Source organism: Colius striatus, chromosome 8 (genome assembly GCF_028858725.1).
Source record: "Colius striatus isolate bColStr4 chromosome 8, bColStr4.1.hap1, whole genome shotgun sequence".
Taxonomy (NCBI): domain Eukaryota; kingdom Metazoa; phylum Chordata; class Aves; order Coliiformes; family Coliidae; genus Colius; species Colius striatus.
In genome coordinates, this window is record NC_084766.1 from 1753226 (window position 1) to 1774721 (window position 21496).

General features: G+C 42.8%; 1 protein-coding gene across 1 annotated transcript; it reads right to left on the reverse strand.

The window, feature by feature from the left end:
• Positions 1-3761: 3761 nt before the first annotated feature.
• On the reverse strand, positions 3762-15066 carry MYOZ1 (myozenin 1). The gene is made up of 5 exons (XM_010205874.2): positions 14991-15066; positions 13970-14151; positions 7121-7349; positions 4804-4963; positions 3762-3993 (listed from the first exon to the last, which is right to left on the reverse strand). Exons 1-5 carry the CDS (start codon positions 15064-15066, stop codon positions 3762-3764), a joined length of 879 nt encoding a protein of 292 aa, XP_010204176.1.
• Positions 15067-21496: the final 6430 nt, after the last annotated feature.

The following is a 21496-nucleotide window of genomic DNA, read 5'->3' on the forward strand; positions in this document are numbered from 1 at the left end:
AAGAGGTACGGCAAAAGAGCACTGCTAATTAATTACATTAGCTGAAGAGACTTTTACTGGGAGGTATATGATGCCATGGATATAATTAACTGTCTCAAATCCCACGTACTCAGCAGTTCAGAAAAGTCGTAGAGTTCCACAAAATGTGCACAATCTTATTTCTGCCTGTGTATGCAAATTCTGCTTGATTATCTGTGGTCCTGGACAGGCACATCTCCAAGACAGAACAGGCAACTTGTCTAAACTACTTTGGAACCTGCAGTTTGAGGATTTGGGCATAGATGAGATTGCATATGTATTAATGTGCTGTGAGCCAGCAGACTTTTTTGCAAACTTTTCCAATATTCATTCAGGAGAAAATAGCATGTGTGCTGCTGATGGGCAGTGGTGGACCCTGTAAGTTGCCAGAGAGGTGCTGACAGCAGCTTGTTGTGCCAAGGGGCAGTCCTTTGAAAGTGGGCATTGCCAGATAGTTGCACCTGTGGCAGTTCTGCAGAAGACAACGTAGACTTGCAGACAAGCTAGGCAGGAACAAAATCTCAGTCAATATTCAAGCTGCTTCCTGTGGAGAGATGGCCATGTGCAGACCTCTTTGCACCACAGCAGAGCAATTGTCTGCAGGCTGTCTGGTGCCTACCATCTTGTGTCAGAGAAAGGAATACATATGATTAAAACAAACAAGAAGGTGAAACAAGACACAGCCCATATTCTCCTAACAGCCTGAAACTGTTGCAAATTTTATTTCAGAGAGTCACTAAGCCTACTGACAACTCACCTCCTCTAAGTGCTCTGTCAGTAACAACATCAAATGTGATTCCCAGATGTTAGTTGTGTGAATTACATCATCATTGTCACTAATGGCAAGCTGCCTGCATGACACAGTTAGTTATGAGATGCAAACTCATACATTGACATCAAATGGAAGATTTTCTGCACAAAACAGAAGCATACCAACTGTGCTATGACTTGCTGAATATGTGTGCCATCAGCTATAGCTTCAGGCAAAATTTTAAAGCATGTGAGTCTATATTTATGGATAGCATTGCTGAGCTGTGTTAAATACCTTTCTTTTACATTAAAATATGAGCACTATTTTTGATGCATTTCCCATGCGTTTTTGATTCTTGATCATAAAAGTTGCTTTGTATGAGATAAACATAAAAAATAACACTGGAAATTATTTTTTGTTCTCAAAGAGAAATCTGAATGTCACTAAATTCTACCTGATCTGTTTCCCATGGGCCAGCCGCTCTCTATTTAAATGCATTTTTGGTTGCTGTTCCATGCAGCTTACTATCCTGTACATCTTCTACGAGGGAACTGTAACCTGCCTTTACAAGAGGATGGTCTTGATAATTTGTTAGTTCTTGTTTATCTGTAACTACAATTATCCTGCTTCAAAGCAGATGACTGAGTTTCCATTCTGTAGCTCCTAGTATGTGGGGGAAAGTCACCATAATTAAATCTTATAAAATCCTCTTATTCCCAGTATAAATAATTCTCTGGCATAGGCGATTCCCCCGAGTCTACATCATAGCCCAAGGGAAACAAAGAGCAGGAGCACTTACTTATTTCCTCTTAAATATTTTATTGTTTTGGACAAACTTCTGCCCTGATTACAGCAGCTGCAAGCCTCGCTGACATTAATTATTTTTGAGATAGAATTTGCATTACTGTTTTTTCTCGGTTTTAACATCACTTTGAACAGTGACTTTAACTAGCATGTATCTTAAGCTATGTAAACAGCAAGATAATAGTTGTCTGAATTGTTGTAGAGCATGTAGTGTTTTATTTGTCTTTTTGGTCTAGAAACAAAAGCACATAAATCCTGCTTGACAGGATTTGAGATTGAAAGTGTACTGGCAGAAGAAGAGCTCTATGCCTCATTAAGCAAATTTACCAAAACTGAAGGATCCTCTTAGCTTACATGCATGACTTATAGCAATATTTTAAAGAATGTGCAGTGAAACAATAGAAATGCCAAGCAAACTGCAACTTTTTATCACGATTTAGGGTTGAAGGTAATGGAGTCCACAGACAAAAACTCTTGTCTAACAGTACACTGAGAACCAGAGAGAGCTTTGGATATGTACCCAGTCCTTTGACCTACTTGCTGGATGATGCTTGCCTTCCTTGTACACAAGAACTTTGAAACTGCACCACCAGAGAGCACTGTGTTATATCTGCACAGTATTTCTTACCTTTCCCTGCATGTTTTAAGGACCTATTTTATTTAGTCTTTTTTTCTATGTTCCAGTAGAACTCAAATGATTCTTGTGATTATAATGGAATTCCCAAACATTTTTGTATCATTCCCATGTGTGCACCCACAGCCCTTAGTTTCCCTGACCAGCCTCACCTTAGTGTTTTTAGTCACAGAATTGAGTTATAGGTACTTCTTAATCATGAAATGGAGTGTACATTAAGTGTTCTTTAGCTATTTCAGCAGAAAGTTTAGGAAACTACTCATTCATTACTTCTGCAGCTTGTTATTATTTGCACAATTTTTAAGAGATCTGACGGTCACCCTGTCAGTAGGCATTTAGAGGAGTGTAATAAAGCTAACATGGCTATCCAAACAGAATAAAAATCAAATATATGGTTGCTGGGATTTCTAGACAAGAAGGGATACCTTCTAAATTACAAGTCCTTCAATGGAAGCTATCCTTGTAAATAAGCTGTTTAGCCCTGTCTGTAAGAGGAAATGTTGATCTAAAGAAGGCACAAAACCAGAGAATTCCAAACCAGTCTCCATGTAGGCTGAGCTAGGGGATGGTAGTGGAACAGCAGCATATGTTATGTGTCAGAGTACAAATATTCATGAAACAGAAGGTATTTCATGTAGAAGAATAAAGTTCTGTTTTGGTTTTCCACAGTGCCAGACTTTCTTCTTCTATGTGGCATTGATAAAACTTATAAGATATGGAATAGACTTCGATGCTGTATATTTGATTGAATAATGCACAGTGGCAGGTGTGAAATTATTTCTGCTGTAACTAAAGCTTTTTCTTCTGTGTAAAGAAAAAGTCATCTCACTTGGGTGTGTTTCTGTTCCTTCCTGACCTGCGGCCTTCTTGCTTTGTCTGTGTGAAAAAGACTCCCTAAGTTATCACCTGTGTTATACTCTGGAGAACTGAGGTGCCAGTGAAGTACTTTTATCTGTCTGTTATGCTGGGAGGCTGACTTGGTGTTTCATGTGTGATACTATTGTGATTGCCTGTATTGTTTCCTCTCAAAGTCATCATTTTTCACCATCAGTTTTGCAGTATTTATCCAAAGTACCCTGATGTGTCCCTACCTTATGGCCATCCCCATTCAGTCCCCTAGCTTTCTTCCCATGCAAACCATCGTGAGATTAAGACTTTTGTTATTGCTAATCCCCAAATTGATTCAGCAGCATTTTTTAAAAGAGAAAACACAAAGGCTTTTTTTCCTCCTGGTGTTTTATTACGTGTTAATATATGACAAAACAGATTTATTATGGAGCGGTCAGGCAGCATTTAGCTTTGCTAAACAGGAAAGCGCTTCCTAGTTTTGCCCTTTTCTGCCCTGGTGAATAAAAAGCTATTTTCCCTCAAACTGTTTCTGACATAGATTAACACCACTGCAAAGGTAAGTTTAGAACCTGGTAGGAACTTGTCTGGGCAAAGGGCAAAAGAAAGGAAGGGCTGACAGAACTAGAGTTGCACTTTTCAGCTCCTTACTATCAAGTTGCAAATAGAAAGGGCTGGGAAATAAAAGAAGGCCTTCGTGGTGGGGATTCACAGCTCTTCTGTTTCACCACTCCTTGGCACATTGACATCAATATGGTACTCAGAGGAGTCTCCTGAAGGCATCCAAGGTATTGGGGTTCTGTTAAAGGAGGGTCTGTTGCTGAAATTTTGATTATAGATCATGAGAGATTCTGGAAGCACGGGGCAAATATCAAACTGAGGCACTTTGAAGGTCATCCGTTTGGCTGCTTTCTCATAACCCCCGTAAGGCATGGCAGTCCTGACATAGGGGAATACACAGAGTTAGCAAACAGACCACAGGTGAACAATGGGATTTAGAAAATAAACAATCAGAGTTATTGAGATTGTAAATTTTACCACTGTTGCAGCTGACTGACAAACAGATCCTTTCCAAGAACATGTGTGTGTCCATTGCCTATGTACTAAAAAGGATTTTTAAAACCCACACCCCTCCTGTGTACTTCCCTCACCCCTGTTGCAGCAATTTCCATCTAACCATACACCTTTCACACCTTTTGGTACCCCGTACCTGTAAGAGGCAGAGGCTGCATTATTGCAGAAACGAGTGGGATTTGGGTTTGTCGTGGGTACTGATGTCCTGAGGTTCTGGCTGGCAAAATTATATTGAGAGGTAAACAGAAAATTGCTGCGGCCCTAGAAATACTTGTATAACTTTCAGTTCTTATCAGAAACAGCAGGAAGATCCTGATTCTTATCTGAAGTACTGTGAAATATATGGCTTCTACTCCTAAGTATTTTTCCTGAACTCTTGAACTTTAAATGGCTGCAGTAATAAATCGTGGCAAGCTAAATCTCCCTGGTCAGATGGGGTGAGAAAGAAAGGGAAATAGGATTAAAGTCCTCTTATCTAGCTGCGTAGGGTTTTTGCTCATAAGCTCTTAGTGTATCTTCCCTTTGTAGGCCTCCAAATGTTTCATCCACAAGAGACTGTACTAAGCAAAATGACATGCAAATAAACCTTGTATTTCCCAAGGCAGGAGGGCCATGGCCAGGGTTATTGTGTGTTCTCATGCTAAGTAATCTGAATTGAATATCCAAGAAGACTTACCGGTTAAAAGACTTGTAATGGGGGAAATCAGCTTTGGGACTATATGACAGTAAGTCAATGGTGAACTGACTTTTGTCCTCAGGGCTGATACCCATTGCTCGTTCCCAGGGCGAGATGTAAGTTTTAAATATAGTGACTTTTTTGCCTCCAGACTTTCCATCTGTAAACAGAAGAAGGTAAAACGTTAGATGACATACTAAATACATTGCCTTTCTGTATTCTGCTACTGAAGTTGAGACACCAGCTTTGTTTCCAGATACTGTAAGTCCTAGATCAAGTTTGAGATTTTATGGTTAGATTTCTCTTTTAAATGACTGTCATACACCACTTCTGCCTTTATCTGTAAAAGCAAGTGCACCACAGTCTGAGGCATTCACCCAGGAATTTGCATTAGAGCATGTCTTTGAAAGCTAATTTTAAACTCTTCTCTCTCATTGCTCAGATAGAAACCTCTTACCCTGAGAACCAATCTCCATATTCCATCATCTCTTTCATAACTCGGGGAAACCTTTATACAAGGCAAAATGCTATGTGATTCCATGATTTACTTCTCTTTTCCTTGCCCTTCCACATAAACCTATCATTGTCAGATGCAAAAACCAAAGCTCTGGCTGTATACTCCAGAACTAGGCTCAGACTTTGAAGTTGGCTCTAACTGACCGAAAACCTTTAACCATCATATTTCAGGGTCTTGACAATCCACAACCATCTTTACTAATGTCTTTCTCAGTAGTCTATTTCTGGGTGTTCTGAAATTGCCATCTCTCTTGTCTCAGTATTTTTGTAAGTTGCGTTTTCATTGTGATTACATGAACAGACATTCATATTTTCCCCCTCCTGAATGTTAGAGGCAAGGCTGGCTCAGACACCTCAGGATGGCTAACAGCAGTTTGAAAATATGATAGGGTGTTTCTCTGGAAGTTAAAATCCTGACAATGACAGAACTGCACTTTGCTGTTAAGTCAGATACTTGATTGCCAGAAATTTTAGGTTAGCTTCCGGCTGCTGTGTTAAACAAATGAGCTTGGACAAGTGGTTTCATTCCATGTGCCTCTTCTTTTCCTTTTTATTTCCTTTCTTTTTTTTTTCCCCTTCCAGTTGTGTGTGCAATGACCTTACTGATAAGAGCATCGTTATGTATTGATATGTAGCACACTTTAAAGATTTTTATCCTTTGTAAACCTTAAAACTCCTGAGTAATGGCTTGTGCTTAGCTTGATTAGGGCAGATAGAGATAACAGGTTATTTGAGTTAGACATTCTGATGTTTTCATGGTGCTACAGTTTGTGTAGAAAACATAAATCCATATGAAGTAAGCGGCAAAGAATGAACACTATTATCTGAAATGTTCTTCTTTATCACACCTTTCTTTGTCTTGCTTATTTTCTTCAAACCTTGAAAAATCCTGGGTCTGTCCTGGTTACAGAGAGCAGCAGACGTGCAAGAATCTAATTTTAATTAAAAAAATGAAAGCAACAAGCTCTCCCTGTTTGAAGGACTTAAACTAAGTAGTTTAGAAGTAAATTGATTGGGTGGAAACATAAAAGCAGTTGGGATCCATCTCTGCAGTAAAAGCTGTGAGATGATTTTAATCCTCCTTTTCCCTGCACACAAAGCCTACACAGATTTCCTTTTCACTTACAACAGCAGTTCTTGTTTCCCAAGCAAATAGAGACTGTTAAAATAACAGTTTTACCTGCTGAATCTCATACAAGAGATTTGGTTCTAGGGGTTTGCAGCCAAACTAGACAGAGGATAGAATTAAGCAAAGACTAAATGAAATGAAAAATACTCTTATTCATAAAGGTTCTGCTTCAATAGACCAGTGGTGGTTGCCAGATAACTTCAAAAATATTGCTGTTCCTTTGTGGAAAGTTATGCAAAAGTTCTGTTAATTTAGGTATAAGGTTTGATTTGAAATTAGGGCTGATAGATTCGGCACTGATGTGTCAGGTCAGACTGCTGAGCTAAAGAGGTAATATTATTCTCTCCAGTAGTGATCAGTGTGACACCCCTGAAATGGAAGGTATGCCATATGGGCATACTGCTGTACCAACCTTAGGAGCTCAGTAGTTAAGTTTCCCATCATTTCTTTGGTCCAGCCAAGGAAGGTATTTCTGCTTCTTGCCTATGATTGAGCAACACAGAAGCGTGCAAACAAAACTATCAAGCTACAAGCAGTTTAACTTTTCTAGACTTTGCAATGGAACTTTGTTTGGAAGAATTGGGTTTTAGTCAAATTAATTTACTTAAGAGAAAGCTTGGCACCAGCTCTGATAATTTTACCAATTTCTTGTTCTTGCAGAGAGATACTTGCCTTTGTCAGTACCACCACCACCTCCTTCTCCACCACTTCCAGCAAACTCCCCCCCATGCTCCCCTTCGCCATCCCTAGGGCCTCCTTTGCTTCCAGGCCGAGCGGGATGCTGCTGCTTACTGGAGCCGTGCTGCCCAGCTGTCACTCCTCCTACCATCCGCCCATGGCCGTAGCCATGACCATCTTCCCCGTAGTGCCCTCCTGGTGGGATGAACTTCTGAAAGTGATCCTAGGGGAGGAGAAAAGAGAGTAGGAATCCCTGTTACAGGGCATTATCCAGTCGCATTTGCCAGCTTGGGTCCCAGAACATGGGCTCACGAGTCTCCGTGACGTGACCAGTTTTATGTCTCAATCCAAAAACTGACAAAACTTGTGAGTTATTCTCTATATTCAGTATAGGAGCAGTTATAGAAGAGCAGAAAGGGCAATGGAAGCACACCTTCTAATGGACACTTCCTAATTACTTTCTATGATCAGGGTAAGAAGAGAGGGATCTGTGTACTGTCCCAAACAGTGATCAATGAGTATGAAATACAGGAGGAAGGGAAATACCAAAGCAGGTAAAAGTCCAGAGAGCAATACGTTGGCTAAGCTGTGGGAAAGCAAGCTGGAAAAGAAATGGGAAGTGTAACATATATTTACACATTGAGATAGCATCCTGGAAAAACATGAAAAACCTCCTGTAGACCAGAAGAAGAAAATGACAAAAAGGAATAGTTTTGTTTGTATCAATATGTGCATCAATGAAAGGAATCTAACCAGCAACAAAGGAAGCAAGAAAGCTGTATCCATTAGTAAAATCAAGCTGGTCTTATTTTCCAGGCTATCCACTCTCCCCAGTCCAGGTTAGAAGGCACAATCCCTGCAGTACATAGTGAAAGAGCAAACAATCTGGGCAGGATTAATAGACCCTATGGTGCCAGCACATAAATTTTGTTGTCACACAGAAATATTCAGAAATACTTGTGTGGAACAGAAACTGATATAACAGGTACGGAAACAATGCTTTATGTGTTGGTCATAAGTGGGATTGAAGCTTGATTTCTATCAGATGTAAAAAAGTGACCCTTGTGTATTAGAGCTCACACAGCTGTATAATGCAAATAACTTGGGTTATTTATCACATACAATCTTTCCTATTGGACTAGGGTATTGACTATAGATGCACAAAGATGTAACCAATACAGCTAAGGTGAGTGAATCTGATTCCTTATATTGCAGTTCTATTTGTATATATCTGTGTTCATCAGTTAATCTCAGGCAGTCAATGGAAGACAAGGATGCCAACCACAGGGCTGGGTCTCAAAGGGTTAAGGATTTCTCAGGGCTTGCACCTAGTACAGTTTAGCAAAAAGAAGCTTTCCAGGCTGTAAACAGGCTTCCAAGGCCAGCTGTTCGGTCAGCTAAAATTAGATGAGAAGTGAAAACCCCACAAGGCTCAAGGCGGAATTATCCAACCCTCTGCTCTCTGTCTCCAGCAACAGTGTCCAGGGTTTCACAGCAAGTCACCAGGCTGCAACCCAGGCAGGCAGCCAGCTGCAGGATGAAGTGGTGCCCTGGGGGCCTTTAGGGACTGTCTGTCCTTCTCCTGGCTGTAGGGAATTCCCTTTTTAAGGACAGAGGGGATATCTTTCCCCTGAATTTTAGGAAGCACTGAGAGGAGAGGATTGTGAGCATTAAGCTGCACACAGGAGCTCGCAGGGCAATCTGTGCAGTTATGCGTGGGAGCTATGTAGCTGCAAAAAGGCAAACTGAAGGGTGTTTTGAGGGCTGGGGGTCAGAATGAGGTTATTCTCAAAATGTTACTGTATCTGCAAGGTAAATGCTTCTACTGGTTTGCTCCATAATTTCAAAACAGGATTTGCATTTGTTTTCCTTCACATTTCACGTTTCACTCATTCTTGTGCCCTTCCTGAGAATTAAATGCTTATTTCTCTTTTCCTCTGATAACTCACATGCACTGTCCTGCACACAAAAGAAAAAGGTCACAAAATATCAACGTAATATGAGCTATGGTAAAAAGGGCTGGTTTGGTTTTGTGCACACCAGTGTTTGATGGGACCAGGAAGGGACATCATTGTCATCTGGTGTTATTTTAAATAGCAGTATTATGACTAAGCAGGAGTGAAGTTTCTCTGAAACAAAAGGTCTGCCTTAGGAAAGCCACAATTAAATCTTACTTAGCTGCAAATAAAATGAATTTGATTAGTCTCAGACTAGTTGATGATTCTTCGTGGAGCCACTGAGTGAACATCCTGTGTTCAGCAGACGTCTCCATTCAGACAGGAAAAACCCATTTTCCATGCAAAATCACAGTCTACTTACCTGCTAGAATAAAAATATAGTTTTCTTTAGTTTTGGCCACCACGATACATTATCTTAGCTCAAACTAACAGAAGACAAAGGCAAATTCCTCTTTTTGGAATCTTGAACATGACAGATTCAAATTCCAAGAGAGAGGAACTCAGGAAGAGCAGCAGCAAGTAGGAGTCTCAGCGCAGTCAGAGCTGGGCAGGTGCAGCTTTGTCTCTGGTACTCAGAGCATGCCTCTGGTCTGGGCGTTGGGAGGGAAACACGGCACGCACTTGAGGGCAATGCATGTCCTAGGCCATTGCTAACAACATTTGGAGCTTTTACATATATGCATATTCACAGCATAAAAATGACCTCTCAGTTAGGGCCGATTGACCCTATTGGTGGAAGTCCCCAGAGGGAAGCCCAGGAGTGTCAACTGAGAAGGCTGATGAACTTCTCTTGGCTCTGGGGATAGGTCACGTAATTCCTCTATGGTATGTTCTGCCCTGTCTCCGTGTTGCTGGAGGTAGTGGATGTTAACAGTCCCTAAATCCACTCTAACAAGAGAACAAGTGTGGCGAGTTCATGTGATATGTAGTCCCTGGGTTGGTTGTCTTTGGAGTCCTTAGTGCTAGCAAGAGCCTGATCCTGCAGGCTGAGTGCCTAAATGGATGAATTCTGAATTCTCTAGAGCATATGTCTCATGAAAAATAGATAATGAAAGCTGATCCAACGAATAGAGCTGAGATCTCTAAGTATCTCAAGGCCCTGACGTCACTGCAGGCAGTCCCCAGGAGGAGACACTGTGTGCTCCCCGTCAGCTCCTTGCTGTGTGCTCTGAAGAGAATGATTGAGGCCACCAAATGTGTTTCTATTTCCACCTCACTGATAAAGAGCTTCCCAAAGGTTTGATGCCTATGTGGTTACTAACACTTCTGAAGTTACTGTGACTGCGTCCTCTCAGTGACAGCCACTCAAATGCTCCTTAATGGTGGGATGGGAGATGTAAAATTCAGACACTTGGAAAGTCTTGCAGACTGCCTGCTGTTTTGATCCCAGTGTGTGCCTTGGTCCTTTATTTTGGAGTTGCATAGTCTCAGACTTGTGATTCACTTTTAAAAAAGGATAAAAATAAAAAGGAACCTCAGCTGGTAAAGTATCTGAAGCTAATTTTTTTTAAAACATGATCCCCAAAGAGGCACAGCAGGTTGAGCTCCTGCTTTCTATTTCCAGGTTTACTTCTGACTTGCTGTTTAATCTTAGGCAAATTATTTTTCCCCTCTATGTCTGAATCTGTCCATCTAAATAAGGAGAATTTTTATGTAATACTACCTAAAGTTATTTATATCTTATTTGTATCTTTTATATCATCCTTGATACATTTTCTTTGTGGTGAAAGAAACTGAGTTTCAGAATTTTGTTCCAAAGTTTTCTCACAGTGCAGCAACAAACTGGTGTGGAAAATAAAAAGCTTTTCCTTTCTGTCATTCTGCTGGTTCCATACCAGTCACTTCTTCAGTAAAAAGGCATAAGACTTCATGTTCACTGTTGTACAGCTTTGGGTATAGTTGGGACCTCTAGGTCTTCTGAACCAATCCAACTCCGGCATGGCAAAGTTCATTTTGTTGGAAAAGTTCCATCTCAGCTGGCTTAATCCACTTTGATCATGACTTGAGACTCTCTTGCATCTCAGCTTGTGGTTATCCTGCAACATTTATTCAAGAGGTTTACCATCTCTAAGGCAGGTTTTTTGTGTGCTTCTGTCTGCTATGAAGCACCACTTTTGGCATTGTATCATAACCACTTCAGTTTTCTTCCTGCCACCCTCTTTCTTACTCCTCTCAGTTCTTTTTCAGCAGCAAAAGGAATACAGGGTAATTCCTGCCATTATCCAGAAGAACAGTGATCCAGTTCTTTAATTCTTCATCACGTCTTATGTTTTGTTTCACAGTCAGTGTCTCAGCTTTTCAGAGGAGACCTCTTGTCCTGAAGTCCAGCAGAATTTACTTTGCCAATGCATGTTCAGTTTGCTTTCATGCAAAGATGTGGAAGCTGCATTTGTTGTAACTTGTGAGTGAGTCTGAGAAAGTATCAAGGTGGGGTTTTTGCTTCTGGGTCTGGGGTTTTTTGATGTACTACTGCTGATAATTGTCTACTCTGATGTTGGTTATTCCACCTTGCTGATGGTTTTAATTTAAGATCTGGTAGGTAAAGCAGAAAGAGGGGACAAAGAAAAAAGAGACACAAAGCCTTCCTAGAAACATTCCCCTGCATGTAACCCAAATCAGGCCACAGGCTTTGACTAGCAGAAAGACTGGTTTTAAGGATCCTCACTGGAAGAAAAACAGCATAACAGCAACACCCAAAAGCTGACCATGGTTTTGTTTCCAGTTTCTGCTCGATGATAGCAAGGAGGTCATACAGAGTCAGGACAAAGTGGAGTCAGGACAATAATGAATGGGGCTGCAAGGTTAGGAAGCATAGTTTCATGTGATCTTGATGTGTTTGAGGCACGGAGAGAATACAGTTCCTGTGACAGAGTTGAGGATAAGAAGTCCTTCTTCTGATTTACTAGACAGAGCTCAGCACAGCACTGGACAAGGAGCATGTCACATGAGCTCTCCCTGTCTGACAGGTATCCATCGTGCTAAAAGTGTCAAACTCAGCCCTCCCTAAAAACATCCCCTTGTACTATGTATTTGCAAGAGAAGAGGGTCACAGTGTTGAAAACAGCTCTACAGTAGGCAGTGTTTCATTTTGCACATGTTGGGTATGGTCAGTCCTTCTGACTGAGTTTAGCTAGCTTTTGTATTTTGGGTGGAGCTGCAGCAGTGACACAGAGTGGCAGGTTTTCACTTTTGCATGGAGCTGTCTGAGGTTCATGCACACACAATAGAGATGTTTCCTCCACTAAAAGTAAGGAGAGTGATCTGATTGTCCAGTGTCGTTGTTTGGCTGGAGGAGGAGAGGAGCAGGAGGGTGGATCGATGACACGACTGCTGAGATCTTCTCCCTTGTGTGGAAGGTTTATGGCTACAGCACAGGCTGTTCTGGGACCCCTTATATGGTTTGGATTTATTTTTAATAACCCTGCTCTTTATGGGTTTTTATATTACATTACCTTGCTCGTAAACGGGTTTTTTGGGGGAAAGAAACAATCTGTATGCCATCCCAGACCTTTCTTGCTCTGCTTTGCTAAGTGTATCCTGAGAATATTCTAAGACAGGTAAGAAACCTGTGATATAAAAGCAGGAAACACACCAGCAGCTTTAAATCCCTTCACTGTCCCAGAGCCTAAAGGCACAAGGACTTCTTCGGAATGGGGATCAAAGGACATGAAAATTAACTAAGAGGGAGAAGTAACTGGAAGTGGCAGTAGGAATTCCTTGCCATTATTGTCCTCACACAGTTCCCTTTTCTTTAAGCCTTCTGTTCTGCATCCGTCTTTGAGCAGAGCCAGGAGCAAGAAAGAAAAGGACCGGAAAGCAAATCAAGTATTGCAGCCAAAATGGCCTTTTGGTGAAAGTTATTTGCTGCTGTGGTCAGGCACTGTCCTGATGGTTTGGAAGATAACAGTAAGGCCACAGATCTGTTGCTTTTACCTGCTCAAGAGCAACCAGCTCTCTGAGAGGATGGCTCAGTTGCTGCAGTCACTCAGCTTTTCTTCTCACTGCTCTGACTGCCATCAAAGGTGCTAACTCGTGCTGGCTGTGGGGATGAGAACAGTTGCCATGGAGGCAGTGGATGCAGCCTGGCAGAGTCCTTGCACAGAGCAGCCACCAAATGATAGCAATTCTGTTTGTGATCCTGCGAAGCTGCCCCGAGTGAGGGCTTTAGGGCCAGCCAAAGTCTTCCTACACTGACAAATCAAGATTTGTTATCTGTATCATAAATATGTAGGAAAAATAACCCCTAAAAATGAATCATGAAGGATTTTAAAGCAGAGTAGTCAGGTGCTGTTTGGAGACCAGGCCATTGTTCCCGTGTAGCAAAGCCATAAAGAAAATCCAAACCAAAAAGGTCTGAATTTATACACCGTATGCGATAGGGAAGTAGAAGAAAACAAGTGTAACTTCTAGCAAATAAACTGAGGATATTGCAACATCAGGTTAGACGTTTCTGTCTGAATTTTCATTTATGGAAGTTCCTGCAGGAATGAGCAGAGGACTCTGTCCAGCAGGAAGCATAAAAGTCTACCCTAGGCTAAAAATAGAACCACACCTACTGGAGTTGAAGTCCAACTTGTATGGATCATTTCCATCTTGCCAAGAAGAAATGGAATAGGTACAAGAAGAATTAGTCCTGCCTCAAGCAGCTCTGAACACCTGCCAAGCATGCAGTCCTCCTTCTCCCTCAGTACTGATTTTTCTCATGCTTCTGCATGTATGATACCAAATGTTTGCCATGATGCTGCCAAAAACGTATAAAACTTTTATATGTTTATATAATTTTGGCTATTTCTTGCACTTCCTTGCCATGAGAACCCCCACACCAGCCCATGCACATTGTTCTTTCCCCTGGATGTATGAAGCAGCTTTTTAATCTCCAACCTACCACAGAATTGTCGGTGAAGGCATCAGGGTTATTCTCATAAATGAACTTCTCCACCCTCAGCTGACGTAATTTGAACATCTTGGATCCTTTGTTAGTGAGGAGAGAAAGCTCTTCTAGCATCACATCTCTGGGGATGCTGATCTTCTTCCCCAGGTTCAGCTTGGACACCTCCTGTGGCATGGCTACAAAACATGTGAAATAGAATGCTTTAGGAAATGCTCTGGTCCAAGTTCTTGTCCATTGCTTCCTAGCATCAAATGTTTGCAGTTTGACGCTTTGGGTAGTGGTGGGTGGAATTAACTCTGGATTGCAATGAAGGTAAATGCACACAGAGGAGATTAAGGACAAACAGAAAAATATTTACCTGTACCCTAGCAAAGAAGTTTCTACAGCCTTTTTGGGGGGCTGAAGTGAAGGATAACACAGAATTACTACTTTTCAGAACCTCTAAAAACCTTCCCCATGCTGTCAAAAGTGAAGAGAAGATGAGGATATCACAGTTAATTAAAAGTCACCCTACCCAATACACTGGTATTCTGTGGAAAGAAAAGTGTCCCAAGTTATAGTCTTCCTGCTGACTATGACTCCCTTTAAGACACTTTGACTTGTTCAGTTAATGATGCTGGAATCAAAGGAATTCTCTCACAGGAAAAACAAATTAGAGATAAAAGTTATGCGTGAACAACATAGAATGTAACTGGACACTGCAATATGGATACCCATAAAAGGTCATGTTCTCTCTCCTTTCACATTGCTGTGCATCCAAATTAATGCTGCAGGAGAAAATGGGTTTACAAAGTGTAATCTAGGGCAACCTTTGACCTGAGTGGGTGTGGTTTTTAACAGTAAACTAGAAAATGTGATGTGGTTGAAGGCTGAGCTTTAGTAGTATTTGTGCTCTGCCTCCTGGTATGTGCACTGTTTGCCTTGCTCTGGGAGGTCAAGCAGTGTGAAATTTTAAAGGCTGAAATTCTGGTTGAAAGCCAAACCATTCTCACATGTGTGGTTTTGTATATCTTACCTTCGTGTGTCAGCTTCCCAATGAGTTTAGTGGATTTTTTCCTTTTAACAGGAGCAGGAGTCCCTGCAAGGGGCATTCCCACACAAGGTTCTCTGCTTTGCTCTAAACACACAAGGAAATGGAGAATGAAACACTGGAAAGGTATTTCTTGCCTCTCTTTTAGTTGCCATCTATACTTAAAAGATATACAGCCTTCATTTCACACACAGGTTCTTTTCTATCCCTTCCACGTGAAGTAGCTAGTGAATGGTATCATCCCATACAGAGTATCATCAGCAGGCCTGAGACTTAGCACTGAGACACAAAATATGGCAGCAGATCACAGCAGAAGCATTGTGAAGGTACCATATAGCATTGTTGTCCAAACCAAGCATTTCAGCTGCGACATGGCCATCTCCTAGCACCCATGGGTGCCAGGGTTGGACTCCCTTCCCATCTTGTGCCGTTACTTTGACAGTTTATCATACCACAGTATAATACCATGCAGTTATCATTAGATAGTAATGTGTATTTTTGTATCAAGATTTCGGGCGAGTCCATGAGGTATCTGGAAGCATTTTGAAGTGTGCAAGTTTGGTTTGGATATTTAGATAGTCCTGTTAGAATAGGTATTCAGAAAATCACTAGGCTATAAGCTTGGGGGGGAACTCCAAACAAACCAAAAACCCAACCCAAAACCCTAAGTAATTCTGTGCTTTGTGGTTGCTACTGGTACAGAAGGGCTGGAGGAAGAAGGCACGGGTAAAGTTGTTGAAGGAAAACTTGTTCACCCTGTTTGTTTGAAGTCACATGCACCTGTATCATATGCATTGATTTTATTGCATGTCATTTTGCTGGGAGAAGGAGGGGGAGACTTGTTTTGGTACGGCGTTTCCCATCTCTGTCCCCAGATAGGATAAGAGCCTTGTACTCAGTCAGGTAAAACTGGGAGAAATCTCAGCAGTTCCACATCAGCCAGCTTCTCAGACCCCTTGGGGTTATCACACATGATGTATTGCCAACACCTCAACACAGTCCATGCCCAAACAACAGCTTATAGGGGGACAGATCTTCACCTAATACAATACAAAGAAAAATGAAGACCAGTTGGCTTCAGCAATAGCAATAACTGACCATCTCTGTCCTTGTGCTTCTTTGCACTTCAGTTGCTTAAAATTTTGGAACTGGAGACATTGAACTGTGAGTTATAATTTCAACCTGGCAAGCAAACAGCGGATTCTAGGAGTTTGTGCACTGCCCTTGTTGTGATTAAGACATTTTTATCTCATATGAATTTTGCAGTTATATTCCACTGTTCCTTTTGCAACCTGATTTTCATGTGCTGAGGTGATGATAAGCGCTAAAAGAAGCCCAACTGCAGCAAACCATCTCCAATCACGCTGGCAGATATTCTCGTGGATTAGTTTTTCTTTCAGATTTCCAAGCTTTTCTTTTTCCTGAGGTGCTGCTTATGTAGTTCACATCATAAAAGAGCCCATGCTGGTGTGTTCCCAAAGCAAGCGTGAGCAGGTGCAGCTATAAAGCACGCGCGGCACATTCTCCTCGAGCAGCTGGACATCTGCTTGGGTATATTAAAGAAGCAGCTCCTGCTTGACAGGAAAGGGGCAGTGCTGCCAGGAGGGAGGGTGGGAGGTTATGGCCCATCTGATGGGTCATAAGACTGGCAAAACAGAGGGAATTCATCTGTATGCCCCAAACGTGGACTCTGTGGGGCAAGGCAGAGAGGGCTGGCCCTGGTGGGGAGCAATGTTCCAATAGTACCCCCCATTCCCAAGGAGCAGTGAGGGCAAGTCTGTCCTGTGCTCCTTTACTAATCCAGCAGGATTGGGGAGTGGAAAACCTTCTGCATGCAATTGGCCTAGCGTAAGGAAAGGAGCAGCAGTCTTTCACTATGAATAAAGTCCAGGGCTGCAGTGGGACTACTGCTTTCCCATCCACCTCACCGCAGGCAGGCTGCTGGAGCCTCTGTCTCCATCCTCCCCACGTTTCTGTGAATCAAGCAAGGGCCACAGTTATCCTTTTCTCCCCTGAGCTCTGTCACTTCATTCAGTTCCTCTATCTGGTCTTTGCAGCAGTCATTTCCTTGGTTTTGCTGCAAACCAAACCAGTCTTTACCCTCTCCAGCACCTGCTCTAAACTATTTTACTGCCCAGTCAACTCACCTCAGGCTTGCAGTGCCAGGCTCAGACCAGCTCATACACCTGCCCCACAACTCAGCGGTGGGCTGCTTCCTCGCAGCCTGTCTCTGGGTGCTGCTGGGGAGCCTTGTGCAGCAGCCCCACTCACCCAGGGTGCCTGGGTGCGGGCAAGCTCTGCCCAGCACAAAGTGCTGATGCGAAGTGCTGTGAATTTGACTCCTGAAAGCTGCTCACACAGGCATCCTATAGTTATTAATAGCCAAGGGCCTAAGGGCAGAGGCTCAGATAGCACTGCTTGCAGCCTTGAGGAGACAGGAAAGGAAAAGGTTGCTCCTCAGACCTCCTGCAGTCACTGCTTCGGTTCCCAGGAAGACCAGGCGCTTTACAGTTGCCTGACTTCTTCCTCCTCTCTGTTCAAATCAACATGCCATTCCCCTTCCTATTGCATTTTAATGCAATTCATAAAACCTTCTAAACATCCTAATGCCTCAAAAGCTCTCTTGGGTCTTGCTCTGTTCTACACCCTCCTTCTGCCCCTTCCTCACTCTGTCTTTCAACCCAGTGTCCTAGACTCTCATACATCATTCCTAAAATGTCAAGCATTCATATAATACATCAGAAAGCACAGAAGAAAAATTAATTGTATGCATGAAGCAAGAAGCAGTAGGAAAAGCAACAGTCTCTACAATGCTATTGACAGAGTTCTAGGAAATAACTGGGCAATGTGTGTGGGAAACCAGCAGAATCAAATAGCAAGGAAACTGATTTCCTGATTCATGACAGAAATAGGGTTGGTTGGCCGAATTTGGTGCAGCTTTGTACATAAATGATTCCTTTAGCTCATGCTCATTATAAGGTGACTCCCTGTTTTTTCCCTCATAGCCAGTTGGGTTCTGATTCTAGGATGAGGGAAGTGTATCTCATTTGACTGGATTTCTCAAAGATGCACATACCTTTCAGCTTCTATGCAAAGCTGAAATCCTACAGAAAACATTGTCTTCCTATTTCACACTCAATCAAAATCAAGTCATCCACTGAATAAACCTAGAGTCTAGTGGGGGAAAAAACACCCCAAAACACAGCTGTGGTTGTAGTAGAAAATCATCCACCCAGAGAATTGCAAGCAAAGTCAATAAAAAGGAACATCAAGAGGCAGTCACTTTCCCTTCTTCCTAGATTTTTCAGTTGGTTTTGCCTGCCCCAAACACATGTAAAACTTCCCGGCAGTTTGAAAGCACAAAGCATTAACCCCCAGTACTGTTTGCAAGATGCTATACATGAGTGCTGTAATGTACCTATCTCTAGCCTTTCTGTCCTGCTTGGAGTCAGGGCGTGTATGGCAATCTCCTGGCCTAAAGTTTCCTGTTTTCCTCTCTCTTGCATCTGTACAGCAACTATGTATATCTCACATTTTGCCTAGGGCACAGCTCTCTCATTCATATCTACTGTAGTTATGCTGTAAGCTTTCCACGAGCCAAGAGAGCGCTGCATCCTTCGCTGATTCCAGCAGATACACCAGAATGACTTGTGGGGGCTAGGCAGCCCAGATCCTGCCCCAACACTCCCATGCCGATGTGCTGTGGCAGTTAAAGCAGGTGTAGGGCATTGCACACCCACCGCCTGCTCTGGGCACCATCACAGAGCTCCACAACTGATGAAGACATTTACATCTGCAGGAGGGTGTCACATCCTATAAAAAGCAAGTGGTACAGTTACCTCTTAACTTTACAAAGTTCCTCACTCCATTCTGATAACAATCTGAGAAATTATTACGATCTATATGGGTTAAGGAGCTGAGAAATGCAGCTACCAGTATATGGCACCTTCTTTCCATCACTATAGTGATGCTAAGCTCTGCCTCCTCTCTGCTTGCTTCCAGCAGCTGTTTTCAGAACAATTTATAGCTGCTGTATTATTTCTCCTGTGCCTGCCTGAGCACAAATTACACCTTAGGGGAACAGTTTGTGCCAGATGGATATCATGTGCAGACCTGCTGGATTCTGAAGCATAGCACAGCTCCAAAAGACGATGTAGCAGGGTAGTACGTGTTTGCCTTTTCCTGTCAGAAGCGACCTGCTGCTGCTCCTCTGCTTCCTCCCACCCCAGGGGTTCACAGCTGCTCCAGAAGGCAGATGCAGGGAGAGAGAAGCTGAGCAGGCTAGGAGGGAGAAGGATGCCCCATGACTAGCTGGTAATTGGAGGTAAGAAGGAAACAGATGTGAGCCCTCTTATGAAAATAAGAGAGACCAGGAAAAAGCAATAGCAAGGAGATGAAGAGAATGCGTGTCTAGCTTGGTGTGTGAGGATCTCAGTCAGGATATGAGCAGGCTTGCCAAGCAATTAGGTCCAGGAACAAGGCACTAACAGCAATTCTGAGTAAGCCAACCCTAGGAGACGAGACTCCTCTGTAGAATCCTAGTCCAAAGGACAAGAGACAAACAGAGTTAGGGGCAAGGCCAAGGACCTTGAAGTCCACCTTTGAGGACTGACGGGTACTGTGTTCTGATGGGAGCAAAGCATTTGTATGCCAGGTCAAGGTCTTGTGTGAGAAGAAGGCAGGATAGTGAGGAACTGTAAATGAGATCAGTAGAGTAGGCATATGAAGGAAACCGCTAAAATTAGAGGATACAGGGTGGGATCTTTATCCAGGGCTCAGAAAATGTGTCTGGAAACTGAAATGATCAAACAGGGAGATTCCTTTATTCCCTAGACGCTGATGGGTAGTATTTAGGTTCCTAGAGCAACCAGGGGCCTCCTCAGAAGCTCTAGTACCAAAACCTCCTGTCCAGGTTTTAGGGCTGTTGTGCCTGTGGCTGTCATCAGGCTCAAATTCCAAAGAGACCTTGGCCACCTCCACTTTGAAAGATGATCCACAGCCCTCGTTCAGTGCTGTGTGAAGTCCCATTCTTTCCTTACAACCCTCATCTCCAGAGGTTATTTTCATCTGCATGTGCATATGTACATACACCAGGTGAAACACAGGAGCTAAGAGTGCAGCTGGTGTGTACTGCACAGAGCCTGAGCTTTGAACCCAGAAGCAATGTAAGAAAGGTTTATCCTATTAGTACTGCACCAGGATTTACAGGGTGATTTGGATAAGGCAGTCTTGCATCTAACACTTACACACCAAGGCACATCTTTAACTGAGATTCTCACCTCCTACTCTACCTTCAGATAAAATGATGTCTCCATTTTCAGTTAGCAGGCCGAGAACTAAATTCTGCTCCTTTCTGCTGTCTATGCACAGTTTTTCCTGAGACACAGAAATGTCTAGTCCACTAGGAATGTCAATGGCAGGTCAAGCAGAGCTTTCACTTGTGCCCTACCATGTTGCCAGGTTCAGCAGCTCAGTGGCATTTTATGCTGGGAATATTGTCCCATCTTATGTCGCTGTCATAAGTAATACGATGAACTCAGCATAGATAAGAAGTTATGGAGGGATCTTACCCACTCATGCTACTCAATGCTTGAGGTTTAAATTACAAGCATTGCTTGATGAGCTGTTTTAGTTCTAGTTTGGGTGGTGAAGTTTGGTGTCTAAATTCAATCTTTGCTTGAGTACATGAGGTTTCCACTTGATCAGTAGGGTACGTGTATTGACTGTAGGACACTTCAGCACTGCAGGGAGGAGTTTGTGATCCTCCACAGAACTGTGACCACCTCCCTCTTTCCAAATACACTGGTTTTTACTTAGTGGCTTCAGGAACAGCCTGCACAAAGCTTTGCCTTCTCTAACTTGTATCTTCAAAATTAATGTCATTAATTTTCATGCCAGGCTTCCTCTTGCCTCTAAGTGGGCTTAATGCACAGTGAGACATAAGGCTGAGACAGAAACATGTAGGATTTGATCACAGAGCTGGCGTGCCCACGGTGTGTTACTTGCCTGGGCAGCGTGTTTGCCTGCATGCCCCACATGCTGCCACCCAGGAATCCCCTTCAACCTGCAGCAAGCCTCTCTGCCAAAACTCTGCGGTATGAGGCTGCCTTCTCCTCTGGTATGTAGGACTGAGCAACACCATATGTGCATAATGCCAAAAGAGGATAGATTAGGAATAAAGGATTTCCGAAGGTTTTAAACCCACCAGACTTAACACCACATCAGACCAATGCCAAACCCTCAGGTAACTCAGAGAAGAACAGTGGCAACATCTAGTGGCCGTTGAAGCAATAGGTCTGTACTGCCTGGGGATACTTTTGTTCTTCCTATTGAGCGCCACATACTTGCCCTGCTGTGTTTCTTTGATGGACGCGTCTCCTCTGTCAGGAATGGTTGGAGGGTATCACCACTGGCACCTTACTATTTGCTGGTTTTAAACTACTCTCTTGAGTATCACGCTGAAGTCCATGTTCATCCCCTACCCTGCTGTG

Bases quoted from the DNA above. Each gene is read 5' to 3' on its own strand.
- MYOZ1 (XM_010205874.2), bottom strand. From the start codon at position 15,066: ATGCCCCTTGCAGGGACTCCTGCTCCTGTTAAAAGGAAAAAATCCACT. The intron at 7,350-13,969 runs GTAGGTTGGAGA...CTCCTCCCCTAG, and splicing joins CCTTCACCGACAATTCTGTG to GATCACTTTCAGAAGTTCAT. The intron at 4,964-7,120 runs GCAAGTATCTCT...TTCTGTTTACAG, and splicing joins TGGTGGTGGTACTGACAAAG to ATGGAAAGTCTGGAGGCAAA.